The 15,706-nt window shown below is 40.2% G+C and overlaps 1 protein-coding gene across 3 annotated transcripts in view; it reads left to right on the top strand.

Moving 5' to 3' along the window:
• DYM (dymeclin) overlaps positions 1-15,706 on the top strand; it is a 356,068-nt gene that overhangs the window by 143,942 nt on the left and 196,420 nt on the right. For all 3 annotated transcript variants that reach the window (XM_047827558.1, XM_047827560.1, XM_047827559.1), the window contains exons 9-11: positions 1,447-1,629; positions 6,256-6,434; positions 8,246-8,371. In XM_047827558.1, coding sequence (XP_047683514.1) covers positions 1,447-1,629; positions 6,256-6,434; positions 8,246-8,371 — 488 coding nt within the window. The remainder of the gene's footprint in view (positions 1-1,446; positions 1,630-6,255; positions 6,435-8,245; positions 8,372-15,706) is intronic.

The raw sequence follows: 15,706 nt of genomic DNA, 5'->3' as shown, positions 1-15,706 counted from the left end.
TGTATGTTGGTTTTCTTAGACATAATGGTATTGCACACTTCATCCACTACAGTATAGGGTAAACATAACTCTTTTTTTTAAATTTTTTTTTAACGTTTATTTATTTTTGAGACAGAGAGAGACAGAGCATGAACAGGGGAGGGGCAGAGAGAGAGGGAGACACAGAATCCGAAACAGGCTCCAGGCTCTGAGCTGTCAGCACAGAGCCCGACGCGGGGCTCGAACTCACGGACCGTGAGATCATGACCTGAGCCGAAGTCGGACGCTTAACTGACTGAGTCACCCAGGCGCCCCTGTAAACATAACTCTTCTATGCAGTGGGAAACCAAAAACTTCATTTGATTCACTTCACCACAATACTAGTCGGAACCAAACCTGCAGTATCTCTGAAGTGTGCCTGCCTACAAATTAACAGACTTCTAAAATGATGAACAATTCTTGCATTTCAGAGACAAAACTCTCATGATCATGCTGCATTTGTTCTTTTAACGAATTTTTGTGTAAGATTTCGTCTGCTTTTGTTTGATTGAGTCTGTCTGTAAACCTCTTTTTTCATTTCTCCCTCTTATTTTAAACGCTGTCATCGTCCAGTTTCTGTAGCAGGGAGACTTTTCTGGTCTGGTCACATGAGTTGTGTATATATGACTCTTGTTGTGTACTTCGGAGCTGCTTATGTAACACGGGAATTGTCTGTGCTGGGAGGGCTTGGTGGACTTATTTGTGAGCTTTGGACTGGATTTGGTTTTTTAGGGCTAGCTCCTGGACTCCGTTTTCTGCTCTTCTAAGATTGTTTGTTCATTCAGGCTTTTGTCTTTGGCCAAGTTTGGTATTTTGTATCTTCCTAGATATTTTAGCATTTTGCTTAGGTTTTCTTTTTAATTTTTTTTTTTTTTCAACGTTTATTTATTTTTGGGACAGAGAGAGACAGAGCATGAATGGGGGAGGGGCAGAGAGAGAGGGAGACACAGAATCGGAAACAGGCTCCAGGCTCTGAGCCGTCAGCCCAGAGCCCGACACGGGGCTCGAACTCCCTGACCAAGAGATCGTGACCTGGCTGAAGTCGGACGCTTAACCGACTGCGCCACCCAGGCGCCCCTTGCTTAGGTTTTCAAATCTGTTGGTATAAAGTTGCACCTGAAGTTTTCTTACAATTTTGTAGATGTTTTGATATGTAAAGAAAATCTCGAAAGACCTAAGAAGTCCAGCGGTGGTTATCTCTGGGAAGTAAAAAGTAGGTTATAGGAGTGGGGAATGATGGTCTTAAAGAATTTTATATCGTTGGGCAATAGGAGACTTTTCACGTACCAGACTTGTTTTACTTTAATAACTGAAAAGAGTGTTTCTTCAAAGTTTGAAATATGAAAAAGTGTACAATATCACACAGAAGTACGTATTTCCATCTCACTAGTCCCAGCACCTCTTAACTATGTGTTTTTTTTTCTCAAGCTGGCCTCTGGACAGTCTTCACACTGGGCGGCGTGGGCAGCAAAGCAGCTGCCACTCCAGAACTTTCTTCTCCTCTGGCCAACCAGAGTCTCCTGCTTCTGCTGGTGCTGGCCAACCTGACCGACGCTGCAGATACGCCAAACCCCTACAGACAGGCCATTATGTCCTTTAAGAATACGCAAGGTTTGTGGTACTTTGTTCCCTGAGTATTCTTTCTAATGACAAATGAGGGTTTTGCTTACCCATGTTATCGTTTTATAGTTGTGGAGATGAATATTTGTATATTTTCATATTGGTTAAAGATGAGAAAGAGTTAGATTTTTCTATCTGTATTCTTAGGAAGGTCAAATAAATCTTAGATAAAAGCTGTAGTTCTTTAGAGCCACTTAAAGCTATTTTTTTTTTTTTTTTTTTGGTCCAGAAATAACCAAGCCAGCAATATGCTTCATTTAGATCCTCCTGTCCCACCTGTTAGGGATAGGAATTAACCTGGAAAACTCTGAGTCATAGATTGTTCGAAGGTTTTCATTTAAAGTCTGTATTCCAGTTAGAGTTTTATAAAACTAAAAATTAGAGCTTAATAAACTGCTTCTGGAAAGATGCAGACCCCTTTGTAGGGGTCTTAACTCTGTTACCATCTCTTAACTCTGCTGTGGTAGCACAAAAAGCAGGCATAGATAATAAGGAAGTGAGCATCGCTGGTTTCTATTAAAACTTTATTTCCAAAATAGGTGGTGAGCTTGCCTGTGGTCTGTAACTTGCCCTGTAGAGCATGGGTAGATAGTTCCGTGTTGAAAGAGTAATCTCCAATCAAAAGATTACACTCTGTAAGCCAGGTTAATACAGTAGCTAGATTTTCAAGGTGTATTGGACACGAGTATAATCAACATGGGTAAGAAGTGAAATTACTGGATGGGAACATTTTTAAAGCTTCTGACATGCTTTGCCATGTTCCTTTCCAGAGTTCTAATACACGTTTCTTCTTTTTCTCTTAAGTTTATTTATGTATTTTGAGAGAGAGAAAGAGAGTGGAGAGAGAGAATCCCAAGCAGGCTCCGTGCTGACAGCACGAAGCCTGACACGGGGCTTGATCTCATGAACCTGTGAGATCATGACCTGAGCCGAAATCAAGAATCAGAGGCTTAACCAACTGAGCCATCCAGGCTCCTCTAATACGCGTTTCTTAATAGACAGTATATGAGTGTGCCAGTTGGGTGTACCTTTGCCAACTCTGGTATTACTGTTTGTAGGGGGAAATAATGATAGGTAACCCCTAGCAATTTGATAGATAAAATGTGAAAACTCATGCATCTGATAGTACTTTTCTGTTCCCATTACTATTACATTGTGGCTTACTGGTTAAGAAAACAAGTTTTGCAAAGCAGATGAACATTGGTTGGGGGGGCAGGGGGAGAAAAAAGAGAGGGAAACAAATCGTAAGAGATTCTTAAAGATAGAGAACAAACTGAGGGTTGATGGAGGAAGGTCGGTGGGGGGATGGGCCAGATGGGTCCCAGGCATTAAGGAGGGCATATGTAAATGATGAATCACAGAATTCTACTCCTGAAGCCACTATTGCTTAAATAAATAAAGTAAAGTAAAAAAATAATTAAATAAAAATTTGAAAAGAAAACAAAAGCAAGTTTTGGGAGTCAAGCAGACAGAGTTTATGCCACACTGTGTCGCTTCAGAGCTGTGAAGCTTCTCACAGTTTGCTTAACCTCAAGCCTCCCTGGCTTTGTCTTTAAAATGGGAATAATGTCCCCTAATATTTGTATAAGCACCAAGCAAAGTAAGGTTTTAAAATGATTAGCTCAGTTTTTGCAACATAGCCAGATACTCGGTTTATAGTATATATTGTCACTTTTGATGCTGAGGCCAGATGTTGCTATTGAAGGTCGAACTTTCTGGGGTCGCCATCTTTTCTGGTGGACAGTTTGGTGCGGGGATTCTGAGCATTGACTTTAGGGTTAAACTGCCTTGGGTTCATATCCCAGTTTTTATTCTTTTTCTTTTTTTTTTTCTTTTAAATTTTTTTTAACATTTATTTATTTTTGAGAAACAGAGTGAGACAAAGCGTGAGTGTGTGCGGGGGAGGGGGCAGGCAGAGAGAGAAGGAGACACAGAATCTGAAGCAGGCTCCAGGCTCCAAGCAAGCGGTCAGCACAGAGCCCGATGCGGGGCTCCAACCCACAAACTGTGAGTTCATGACCTGAGCCGAAGTTGGATGCTCAGCTGACTGAGCCACCCAGACTCCCCTCTTTTTTAATGATTTAAGTTTATTTATTTGTTCTGAGAGAGAGAAAGAGGGAGGGGCAGAGAGAGAGGGAAATAGAGAATCCCAAGCAGGCTCCATGCCACCAGAGTAGAGCCCGACATGGGGCTCATACCCATGAACCACAAGATCATGACCTGAGCTGAAATCAAGAGTCAGAAGCTTAACCGACTGAGCCACCCAAGTGCCCCCAGTTTTTATTCTTTAAATACCGGTGTCTTTAATCTGTAAAGCAGGGGTTATAATTTCTACCTCACAGGGTTTTTATAAAAATTAAGTATTTATCATAGTACGGAGTCATTCTATTATCGCTGTAATTATAAGAAGCAGGATAATGCAGTAGTGACAACAGAGGGTGATCTGTGTTTTACTTGGGGCTGCTCTAGGAAAAGTTCATCTCCCCAGGCCTCTATTTCATCCTTTGTGAAGTTGGTCAGAATAATGACATGATCCTTCTTGTATGCATTAAATAAGGGATAATACATGTAAATCTGTAAATAATAGCTAGGTCATAGCACTTATTAGCTAGTAATACATAGATGTTATGGATACACACACATCACACATATTCCATTTGCAGTCAGGCGTAAATCAGCCTGGCAAACAGGTTACTTTGCTTCGTTGTAGAGAGGCATAGTGTGTCTAGAATCTTCCTCCATTGAGTGTTCTGTAGATGCTGTAGTCATTTGCATACTCATAGATTATATGCAACGCTTCCTTTTGCCATCCTTTGCAAAAACAAGTCACACAAAACAGTGATTTTTGTAGCTGACCAAAATACAGTGTTAGGATTGGAAAACTAACCTATATGCTAAATGTGGGAGGAAAAGTGAGGGCACTTTGTAGTAAAGTTACAGACACTTTTTAGTCTCACAACGTACAGGTTAGAAAGGAGGCTCCAAGAGGTACGGGACTGTGCTATCAAAGTTGTGTTGGTACACCTCTTTTCCGTAAGAGTGAAGCTTGTGGAGATTCTAATGCAGGAATTTAAAATTTTTTACTTTTATTTATTTTTTGTGTCTTTAAAAAAAATCTTGGTTCTTTCCAAGATATTATTAAAATAATCACCTTGTTGTGCTGTCATGTTCCAGTGTTCTTATCTGATAGGATCATACTTTTCTCTACGTCAGTTGACCCGTCTCTACCTCCTTTTTGACTTGCTAACTTTGCTGGCTTCGGTGTTTAAGCAAGAGTCCAGCGCATGTAGGAAGGGGGCCCTGCTCTGTCAGTTTGCGGAATCAGGAATTTTCCCACATGGGCTGGGATTTATGGCTTTCATCATGCTAGTGACTCTAAAAAAAGATCTACAGGGGCGCCTGGGTGGCTCAGTCAGTTAAGCGTCCAACTCTTGGTTTCGGCCCAGGTCATGATCTCACGGTTCATGGGTTTCGAGTCCCACGTAGGGCTTTGTGGTGAGAGTGTGGAGCCTGCTTGGGATTTGCTCTCCTCTGTCTGCCCCTCATCCGCTTACGTGTGTGCACGCGCACGCTCTCTCTCTCTCTCTCTCTCTCAAAATAAATAAATAAACTTGGAAAAAAGTATTTACAAAATCACGTACATGTTCTGATAGTTGTCTGAGGTTCAGTATATTCTACTATAGAAGCTACTGCTGAACATGCTGATAGTACTTTAAAACTGGCTAGGGGAACCTGGCTGGTGGAGCCCACAGCTCTTGATCTCGGGTCCTGTGTTCAAGCCCCATGTTGGGCGTACTATTTGCTTAATAAATAAATTTTTAAAAAAACAATTAAAAAATAAAAGTAATTAAATTATATGTTGCTATCCTAGCTGTTTTTTTCATAAATGGATTAGTGACATTGGTGAGTACTTGAGCCGTAGTTATTCATTGGAAAAAGATTAGCTTGAAGTCCTTTTTTCTTTTTAGCCCTTACAAGAGGATTTTCTGTTTTATATAGAAACTTTTATATTCTTTGTCTTGGTATTCTTTATTTAGGACTGGTGGTCATTTAATTTTGGTAACAGAACATTTCAGATGTCATGGTTAAATTGTATTTATTAAAGGGCCTTTGGGCTGGGCCCGTAGCTCTGTTTATTTAAGCTTATGTTCTTATAGCCAGTTTAATTTAGCTATATTAATGCAAAAATAGTAAATGAAGTCAAAGTATGTGACTTAGTTGTTTTTTTTTTATATTTGTCTTGTTAAAATATAAACTGTCACTCTGTTAAGTGGTATTTGCACATATATTTATAATCATTCGAAGGCTGTGGCTTGGATAGTACAAAGAAATAAACTGTCCCAGTTTTTCCCCACCCTGGTGAGAACATTTCAGTCCTATTCTCTTAGCAAATTTCAATTACGCAGTGATGTTACCAACCATAGTCACCATGCTTTAATTAGCTCTTGAAATACAATTTAAAATAGAAATAGAAATTTTGAACCTGAAATGTGGCAACATACAAGATTAATGGGAATCAAATTGTGTACATTAACAGTGCTTTTATTACTTATATAAGGCATGGTCCAGAAAATACCAGCGTAATATTCCAATAATTTTGTGTTTTCTGTATTCCAGATAGCAGTCCTTTCCCCTCGTCAATTCCACACGCTTTCCAGATTAACTTCAACAGTTTGTACACAGCCCTGTGTGAACAGCAGACGTCCGACCAAGCAACTCTCCTCTTGTACACATTGCTGCATCAGAATAGTAACGTTAGAACATACATGTTGGCTCGCACAGACATGGAAAATCTTGTAAGTATCACACTACCCTCGTCATCCTTTTTGTATTGTATAATCTTTTGAAGAGCAGATTCTTTTCCCAAGAGGGTAGATACGTTTGCCTCATTGCAAAGCTGAGGGTTGAGAGGTTGACGGGGAGCTGCCAGCAGACACAGGCGGGGGTAGGAGTTTAACGGTGTAGGAGACAGTGCACATGGCAGTGTGCTCACAGCGCCCGAGAACCCCGCAGCGCAACCAGCTTTTCTGAACTTCAGGCCTTTACAGCTGCCCGTTGCCCAGGATCCAGCCCCATCAAGTCTTCCAAGAAGCACCGCCTCCCATTCTCAGGACATTTGTACCCTGGTGGTTCTTTCCAGTGCTAAGTGTCCACCTACCGAGGTCATGTAGCTAGTCCTGTTTGCAGCAAGTTCCTGGTGGACATGGCTAGGATCCGGAAGGGTGATATTCCAGATTGGTTTCCCACGTGTCCTGTCCCTTCATGAGGCTTAGACTTGAGGTCTGCCTGAACTCAATTCCTAGAGTGGTAGAGTTTAAAGTACCTGTGCCAGAGAGCACTGAAATGTGGCTGCAGAACTCCTGTAGTGAATCAGTGATTTCCGTTTGTAACTAACGTGTGAACAAAAATGCTTCCGTGACTGGACAAGTAAACCTTATCTCACCAAGGTGTTAATATTATATTTGAAATGCGTACTATAGAGATACCCGTGGGCTATTTATTCATTAATAAAGTTGTGAACATTCCTGCAAGAGCCAGCAGCTTGCTGGTGGCAACAGGAATGTTCCTCCGTACCAGTTTTTACAAGGTGGTAACAGGATTCACCAGGGATTTGGTGGCCATTTTTTCAGAGTTAACGTGAAAATACTGCGTAACATGGAATATTAGAATTCATTTGAAGAGTGTGTTCTGTGTCAAAGTGACAGTAAAGACCAAACACATGATGAACAGACCTGTCTGCACACCCACTGTATGTGGAAAACATTGGTTATTTTACATAGTAAAATTGGATGTAACAGTGTTCTGCTCATGGGAATAAAAACTTGGAGCGAAGGCCTGTTTACTGATGGGTGAGTGGGAATAAGCAGAGACAATTCTGAGCATGATGTATCCTAAGTGAAATGATGGCAATAAGCAGAAAGCCCATGACACCATCTGTTCTAGAAAGTTCATGGTAAGGATGTTAGTACATAAGAATACTCATCTGCATATGATGACATAACACCAGTAAAAACTTAAAAGGTTTCGTTTTGGGTTTTCTTGGATTGGGGGTGGAGGATTATATATTTACCTTTGTTTTTAATTTCTTGTATAGATTATTTTGATAATGTCTCAACTGATGTCCTTACCTGTCCTTTGCCTTTCGTCAATAATATTTATTGAGGCTATGATTGGAAAATGTGTTATCGGTAGGAAATTTACTGTGCTGATTTGATTTTGTTGTCAACCGTTCTTTTATTCTACAGTCTTTCCTATGAAGAAGATAGTGTTTGACACATTAGTGTTTCTAAGAATACCGTACTGTGTATAAGCTCCTGCTAGGCTGGAGGCAGATCTCCCTGTACTCAGTGCCACATGTTGGCCCAGATGGTCTCTGCAGACCCAGTCTTTATGTGGTGGCAGGGTGAAGGTTTTCTCTCCTGCTGTCTGAGCTGTGTACACGGAGAAAGTACTTTCAGTCATAAGCTGGTTTGTGTGGTTTTCTTTTTCCTTTAAAGAAACCTATAACTATGAAATTGAAACAGTATATAATAAAAGCATAAAGGTTGAAAACATTGGTCTTCTCATAAAGTAATTGGAATAGTAAATTAAAATTTTTATCTGACAGGTTTTACCAATTCTTGAGATTCTGTATCACGTTGAAGAAAGAAATTCACACCATGTGTACATGGCCCTTATAATATTACTGATCCTTACAGAAGATGATGGCTTTAATAGATCCATTCACGAAGTGGTAAGTTATCATTACTTAAGGGTGTCAGAGTTACAGAATAGGCATGCCCCTCCACGTGATTTACGGCGGCTTTAGCATTTCTTCCTTCTTTTCCTTCTGGTAGATGTTTCCACAAGAACCTCAGAAACGGTGTGTCTTTTTTCAGATTTATGAAGTGCTTTTTTTATGAATGACTAGTAGCCTGTTAAAAATTCTCAAAATTGGGGGCATGTGGGTGGCTCAGTTGGGAATCTGACTTTGGCTCAGGTCATGATCTTGTGGTTTGTGGGTTCCAGCCCCACACTGGGCTCCGTGCTGACAGCTCTGAGCCTGGAGCCTGCTTCGGATTCTGTGTCTCTCCCTCTCTCTGCCCCTCCCCCAGCTTGCAATCTGTCTTTCTCACTCTCAAAAAAAACAAAACAAAACAAAACAAAAAAACATTAAAAACAAAAATTAAGGGGCTCCTGGGTAGCTCAGTCCGTTAAGCGTCCGACTTCAGCTCAGGTCATTATCTCAGAGTTTATGGGTTCAAGCCCCATGGCAGGCTCTTTGTTGACAGCTCAGAGCTTGGAACCTATTTCAGATTCTGTGTCTCCTTCTCTCTCTGCCCCTCCCCCACTTGTGCTTTGTGTCTGTCTCTATGTGTGTGTGTCTCTCTCTTTCAAAAATAAATATTTAAAAAATTTATTTTAATTCTCAAAATGGTTTCTTGGGACGCCTGTGTGGCTCAGTTGGTTAAGTGTCCAACTCTTGATTTCAGCTCAGGTCGTGATTTCACGATCCGTGGTATTGAGCCCTGCATCAGGCTCTGCACTGACAGCGTGTAGCCTGCTTGGGATCCTCTGTCTCCCTTTTTCTCTCTGCCCCTCCTCTGGTCGTGTTCTCTCTCCCCCAAAATAAACATTTGAGGGGGGAAAAAACTCTCAAAACAGTTTCTTTAGTAATTGAAGTAAATGTTTTTGCTGTCACTGAGTTCGTTTTTCCTGTGTTTCATTTCCCATTTTTTAGTTGTGACAGAAAGTGTCAAACAGGTCAGCCCCTTGTATACACAGTAAGTGAAAGAATAGGGATCAGTCAGAGAAAGACAAAAATCATATGACTTCACTCATATGAGGACTTTAAGAGACGAAACAAATGAACCTAAGGGAAGGGAAACAAAAATAATGTAAAAACAGGGCGGGGGACAAAACAAAAGGGACTCTTAAATATGGAGAACAAACAGGGTTACCGGAGGAGTTGTGGGAGGGGGGATGGGCTAAATGGGGAAGGGGCACTAAGGAATCTATTCCTGAGATTATTGTTGCACTATATGCTAACTAATTTGGATGTAAATTAAAAAAAAAAGAAAAAAAAAGAATAGGGAACAAAAAGAAGAAGACTGAGAAATTGTTTCATGTTAAAAAAAAATTTTTTTTAATGTTCGTTTATTCTTGAGGGAGAGAGAGACAGTGTGAGTGGGGGGAAGGACAGAGAGATAGAGGGAGACACAGAATCCGAAGCAGGCTCCAGGCTCTGAGCTGTGAGCACAGAGCCCGACATGGGGCTCGAACCCACGAACCACGAGATCATGACCTGAGCCAAAGTCCGAGGCTTAACCCACTGAGCTATCCAGGTGCCCTGTTTGTTTTTTTAAAGATTGTGTTTTTAAATAATCTCTGCACCCAACATGGGGCTCGAACTCACAACCCTGAGATCGGGAGTCACATGCTCCACCGACTGAGCCACGCAGGTGCCCCACTGATACTTCCCTTTGAAAAAATTGGGTTTGGGGGGGCACCTGGGTGGCTCAGTCTGTTAAACGTCCAACTTTGTCTCAGGTCATGATCTCACGGTTTGTGGGTTTGAGCCCCACGTTGAGCTCTGCACTGATAGCACAGAGTCTGCTTCAGATCCTCTGTCTCTCTCTCTCTGCCCTTGCATGCTTGCTCTCTCTCTCTCTCTCTCTCTCTCTCTCTCTCCCTCCCTCCCTCCCTCTCCCTCTCAGAAATAAACATTTAAAAAAATAAAATTTTTTTTTGTCATATTACTGAGTTGTAAGCTTTCTTTATATATTCTGAATCACATGGATTTTTTTCTAGTCTGTTAATGTAGTTTATTATACTGATTAAGTTTTGAATATTAAATCAATCTTACATTCCTTGGATAAACTTGGCCATGATATATTCTCTGTTTTTATATACAGTGTATTTGGTTACATTTTGAGCTCTGATTATTTGTGTCTTTCAAGGAATTTATACATTTCTTCTAAGGGATTGATTTTATTCCTGTAAAGTTGTTCATAATTTTTTTTTTTTTTTTACTTATTATTGCTTTTTTCTTATTACTGTTTTTTCCACTTACCTTTTAAAAGAATTTTTTTTTTTTAATGTTTATTTATTTTTGAGGGAGAGAGAGAGACAGAATGCGAGCGGGTTGGGGCAGAGAGAGAGGGAGGCACAGAATCCGAAGCAGACTCCAGGCTCCGAGCTGTCAGCACGGAGCTGGACGTGGGGCTCGAATTCACGAGCCGTGAGATCATGACACAAGCTGAGATCAAGAGTTGGACCTTAACTGACTGAGCCACCCAGGTGCCCCCAGACAATCTTTTTATTTAAAAAAAAATTCTTTTTTAATGTTTATTTTTGAGAGAGACACAGAGTGTGAGTGGGGGAGGGGCAGAGAGAACGGGACACACAGAATCCGAGGCAGGCTCCAGGCTCCGAGCAGTCAGCACAGAGCCCAACTCGGGGCTTGAACTCACAGACTGTGAGATCATGACCTGAGCCGAAGTCGGACGCTCAACCGGCTGAGCCACCGAGGCGCCCCGTCCACTTACCTTTTTATATCTGTACTAGCCGTAGCTTGCTAGCCACAAACTTGCTTTTTGTTTTTAAGATTATTTAGATAGAATTTTAGATCTTTGATTTCAAATCTTTCCACTTTTTTTCCTATAAGCAAAATATATGAAAACTCATAAAATTGATAACCCCCTAGAAAGATGATCAAGAAGAGAAAAAGTTACAAATATATATTACTGGGAGTGTATAAGAGATTAGGACACATATCCCAGAGATATTTAAAAAAATGTTCAGAGGGTACTATGAGTAATTTTATGCTGTAAACTTTAAGTATTAAATGAAATGGACAGATTTCCTCCACTCCCAGAAAAAAAGTAACCAAAGCTCACAAAAGAAACTAAATAAAAATAGTCCTGTTTCTATCAAGGGAACTGACTTTGTAATGTAAAATCCTAAACGGAAAATTATCAGCCCAACTGATCTTTACCTCTGAATTCTTCTGAAAATTGGAGGAAGAGGTAACACCAGTCTTCTAAACCTCATCTAAAGACTAGAAAAAAGGGAAATCTTTCCAGCTCATTTTATGAGTACAGCATAATCCAGATACCAAATTTATCAAAATTTGATAAAGGAAAATTACAGGTGGATTTTGAGTTGAGAGGCAAAAATGTATTAAGTGGCACAAATATAATCAGAAAGCTTGTAAGTCTAATATTGTAAAATGGAGTAAAGCAAGATAGTAAAAAGAACATATGTCAATAACAGTATTCCAGGAATGCAAGGGTGGTTTAGTATTAGAAAATCTCTTAATGTAATTTATTAGAAAAACCATAAATCATGTCAATAGATAACAGCAAAGGATTTGATAAAGTTCAGCACCTATTCATGGTAAACAAGGCAAAATTCTCACAAAATAGGGGTAGAAAAGAAATTCGTTGTCTTTTAGTAAAGTGTATCTACAAAAACCTACAGTTAAAGCATTACACTTGAGGGGTGCCTGAGTGGCTTTAGTCGGTTAAGCGTCTGGCTCTTGATCTCGGCTCAGGTCATGATCTCCCGGTTCATGAGATTGAGACCCGAATCTGGCTCTGTGCTTATAGCACAGAGCCTGCTTGGGATTCTCCCTCTCCCTCGCTCTCTGCCCCTCCCCTGCTCACTCTCTAAACGTTCAAAAAAAAAAAAAAAAAAAGAAAGCATTATAGTTGATTGGAGAATTTTAGAAATAATCTCTTGAAAGTCAGAACAAAGAGGATGCTCTGTGTTACCCCTCCTCTTCAGCATTGTATCAGAATTCCGAGCAGGTCATTTGAACTAGAACAAGATGTAAATGGTTTAAAAATTGAAGAGAGGAAATCAAAATGTCCATGTTTACAGAATTTGTGATTGACTGCATATATAATTCAAGAAACTCTAAAATTAGAACTGTTAGGAAAGTTGAGTGAATTTTCCGGTTCTAAAGGTTGTATACAAAAACAAATACAGTTTGTACAGTAACAAAGTGCTTCAAAAATGTGACCTAGATGTTCTATCTATCTACCTACCTACCTACCTACCTACCTACCTACCTACCTACCTATCTATCTAGAAATATTGCGCATGCGCGAGCAGGGGAGGAGCAAAGAGAGAAAGGGAGAGAGAGAATTCCAAGCAGGCTCCGCACTATCAGTGCAGAGCCCAATGCGGGGCTCGATCTCACGACTTGAGATCATGACCTGAGCTGAAATCAAGAGTCAGACAGTTAACCAAAGGAGCCACCCAGGCGCTCCTAGAGATGCTATTTAAAATGGCAATCATCGGCAAAAGTACGTAAATGAAAGGTACTAAATATGACATAATAAATGGAGAGAGGATACTATCTTGTGTTTATGGACAACTCTGTTCAGTGACTGAGTTGTTAATTTTGCTTTCGAATTAATCGCTATGTTCAATGCAGTTCTTACCAGCATTGTAACAGTTTTTTTGGAGGAGACTTGATAAAATACAGTTTGAACAACATGGATTTGAACTATGTAGCTGTACTTGGACGTTTTCAATAAATACAGTAGTGCTTCTCACTAAGTTAGTTTTTCAGGAGTCAAAATTTTGTTATAGATGGATTTTTGACCGTGGAGGGGGTCAACTTGTTCCACATTGTTCAAGGGTCAACTACGATCCCTGAAATTCTAGGGAGGAGTATTTTGCGCAGAGAGTTTTTGGAGATAAGCAATGTGGACTTACCCTACCAGATAAAACTAGTTACAAAACATTAGTAATCAAGATGTGTTTCATTAATAATGGAATAAAAAAATAGATAAATGCAAAAGACAATAGAGAGTACAGAAATTACTCACACATGGAAACACAAAGTGTGACAGAAATAGTAGGTAAATTGTGCTGAGACTGAGAGCTTGGCTTATCTAAGTAGAAAAAGTAAAATTATATGATCCTTGCCCCACATACAAAGACAAATTCCACTTGTGTCAACAAGACTTGGATGTGAAAAGCTGACCTTTAAAACCTCCAAAGAGAAACGAAAGCTAATATTTGTTCCCAACTAGAGACAGGGATTTCTTACATTTTATGCTATACAATGTATAAACCATGAGTGCAAACATTCATACATTTGACCACATTAAAATAAAAACTTTTCATGGTGAGATGAGAACAAGCCATAGACTACAAGATGGATTAGCATTTTTTAGGATTGGCATAATCAGAAAAACAAAGTATTCAGTAGAAAAATGGGCAAAGTAATAGAAAAGCAGAATATAAAACCCGAATGACTAATAGGCGTTTTAAAAAGATGTTCAACCTAGTGATTCATTAGGATCCTGCTGACTAAAATAACTGCAGTAGTTTGTCCTTGTCAGTTGGGCAGAAACTACAAGCCCCGTTAAGAACCGGAAAGGATATAGAGAAAGACCACTCTCCTAGTCCTCTTTGAGACGACTGTATAAATGAGCAGACCAACTTTCGAGAGGAATCTGGCCTTTCACACTCCTCAAAAACTGCAGAAGTAAATAAATACTCTGCCTCCCAGCAATTCCGTTTTCTGGTTTGCGTCCTCAGAAAACCTTTTTCAGATTTTCACAAGAACGCACCTGAAAGAATGTTCATTGTAGCATCGTTTGTAGTGTTCAAAGATGGCAAACAGCTGATAACATCAATGAGATACTGTGCAGCAGCCAGAACGAATGAAATAGAGCCACATGGATTGATAATAGTAAATCTCAAAAATCTGCATGGTAATCAGGTATCCAGTTCAGGCTGCCAGAGGTTAGAGAATAGGATTAGGGAGGAGGAGTTCAGAAGCAAAGATATTAACATTTGATAAAATGGTGAAGATACAGTGGTGTTCTTCATAGCTGGCTATTTAACTTCTGTGAACTTTGAAATGTGATGACAGAAATCTCTAACTGTACTCTCTGATATGGTAGCACTTGTAGTGTGGCTGGTGTGACCGAGGAATTGAATTTTTAGTTTTATTACAATTTAAGTTTAACTTAAGGACCCACCTACGGCTAGTGCTACTGTGATGAACAGTACTGCTCTGTGCTTTTTAGTTAACAGGGACCCAAACCTGCATTTATTTTAAAAAAAGAGCTATTCAGTGACTTTGCAATTTTGCGTCCTAGCAAAATCTTGGCGATTTGTTTATGAAGTCAGGAAGTACTGAAAAATGGGCGGCTTAAAACAGGTGTTGGATAGATTATTTTTCTTTAAAAAATTTTCGTGATTCCTGACTTCGGATAATTAACGCTCAGGCAATAAAGGTAGAGTAAGGAATCTCTGGTTTCTGAGTTTCATATAGTGAGATTTTGGACAGTTAAGGGTAAGGATCTATATCGCAACATTGTTTTTACTAGGGGAAAACCTGGAAAATAGCCTAATTTCCATTAGTAGAAGAGTGGACCAAAAGAAGTGTGGCCTATGAGTGCAATACTCTTCAGTGGTTAGATGGAAGGAAGTAGAGGCGATATTCAGATACTTAACAAGTATGGTACCAAAACCAGCCAGTAAGAATGGCTGTCAACCATGGTCTTTCGTTGTCTGCTGTATGTTAGTTGCTGAACCCTCAGGAGGTCCTGGGGGAGTGGCTTGGTGTAACAGCTCTTACTGACTGCCATAGAAGTATTCATCTTAAAAAGTGATCGGCACTATGGGAATTTGGCATATGTGGTAAGTATTAATGTTCTTAGATGCATCAACATAGGGGGCTTCCAAGAACATACTGAGTGAAAAAACAAGATGCAAATAAATACCTATGTGTGTTAGTGTCCTGGGCTGCCATCCTGCTGCGGTCTGGGTGGCTAAACACAACAGAAATTTATGGTCACAGTTCTGGTGATTAGAAGTTCAAAAGCAAGGTGTCAGCAGGGCCGTGTTTTCTCTGAAGGATCTAGGGGAGAGATCTTGCCTCTTCTTAGCTTCTGGTGGCCAGTCCACGCATGTCCTTGGCATGCAGTTTCAGCGTGTCTGTTGTCTCGTGACCTTCCCTCCCGTGAATGTCTGTTTCTGTGTCTCTTCTCTTCTTATGGCAACACCGGCCATATTGGGCTTAGGGTCTTTCCTAACCCAGTATAATCTCATCTTAGTTATA

The sequence above is a fragment of the Prionailurus viverrinus genome, chromosome D3, assembly GCF_022837055.1.
Source record: "Prionailurus viverrinus isolate Anna chromosome D3, UM_Priviv_1.0, whole genome shotgun sequence".
NCBI lineage: Eukaryota > Metazoa > Chordata > Mammalia > Carnivora > Felidae > Prionailurus > Prionailurus viverrinus.
The sequence above is the reverse complement of the archived record's forward strand: the minus strand, read 5'-3'. Positions and strand labels throughout refer to the sequence as shown.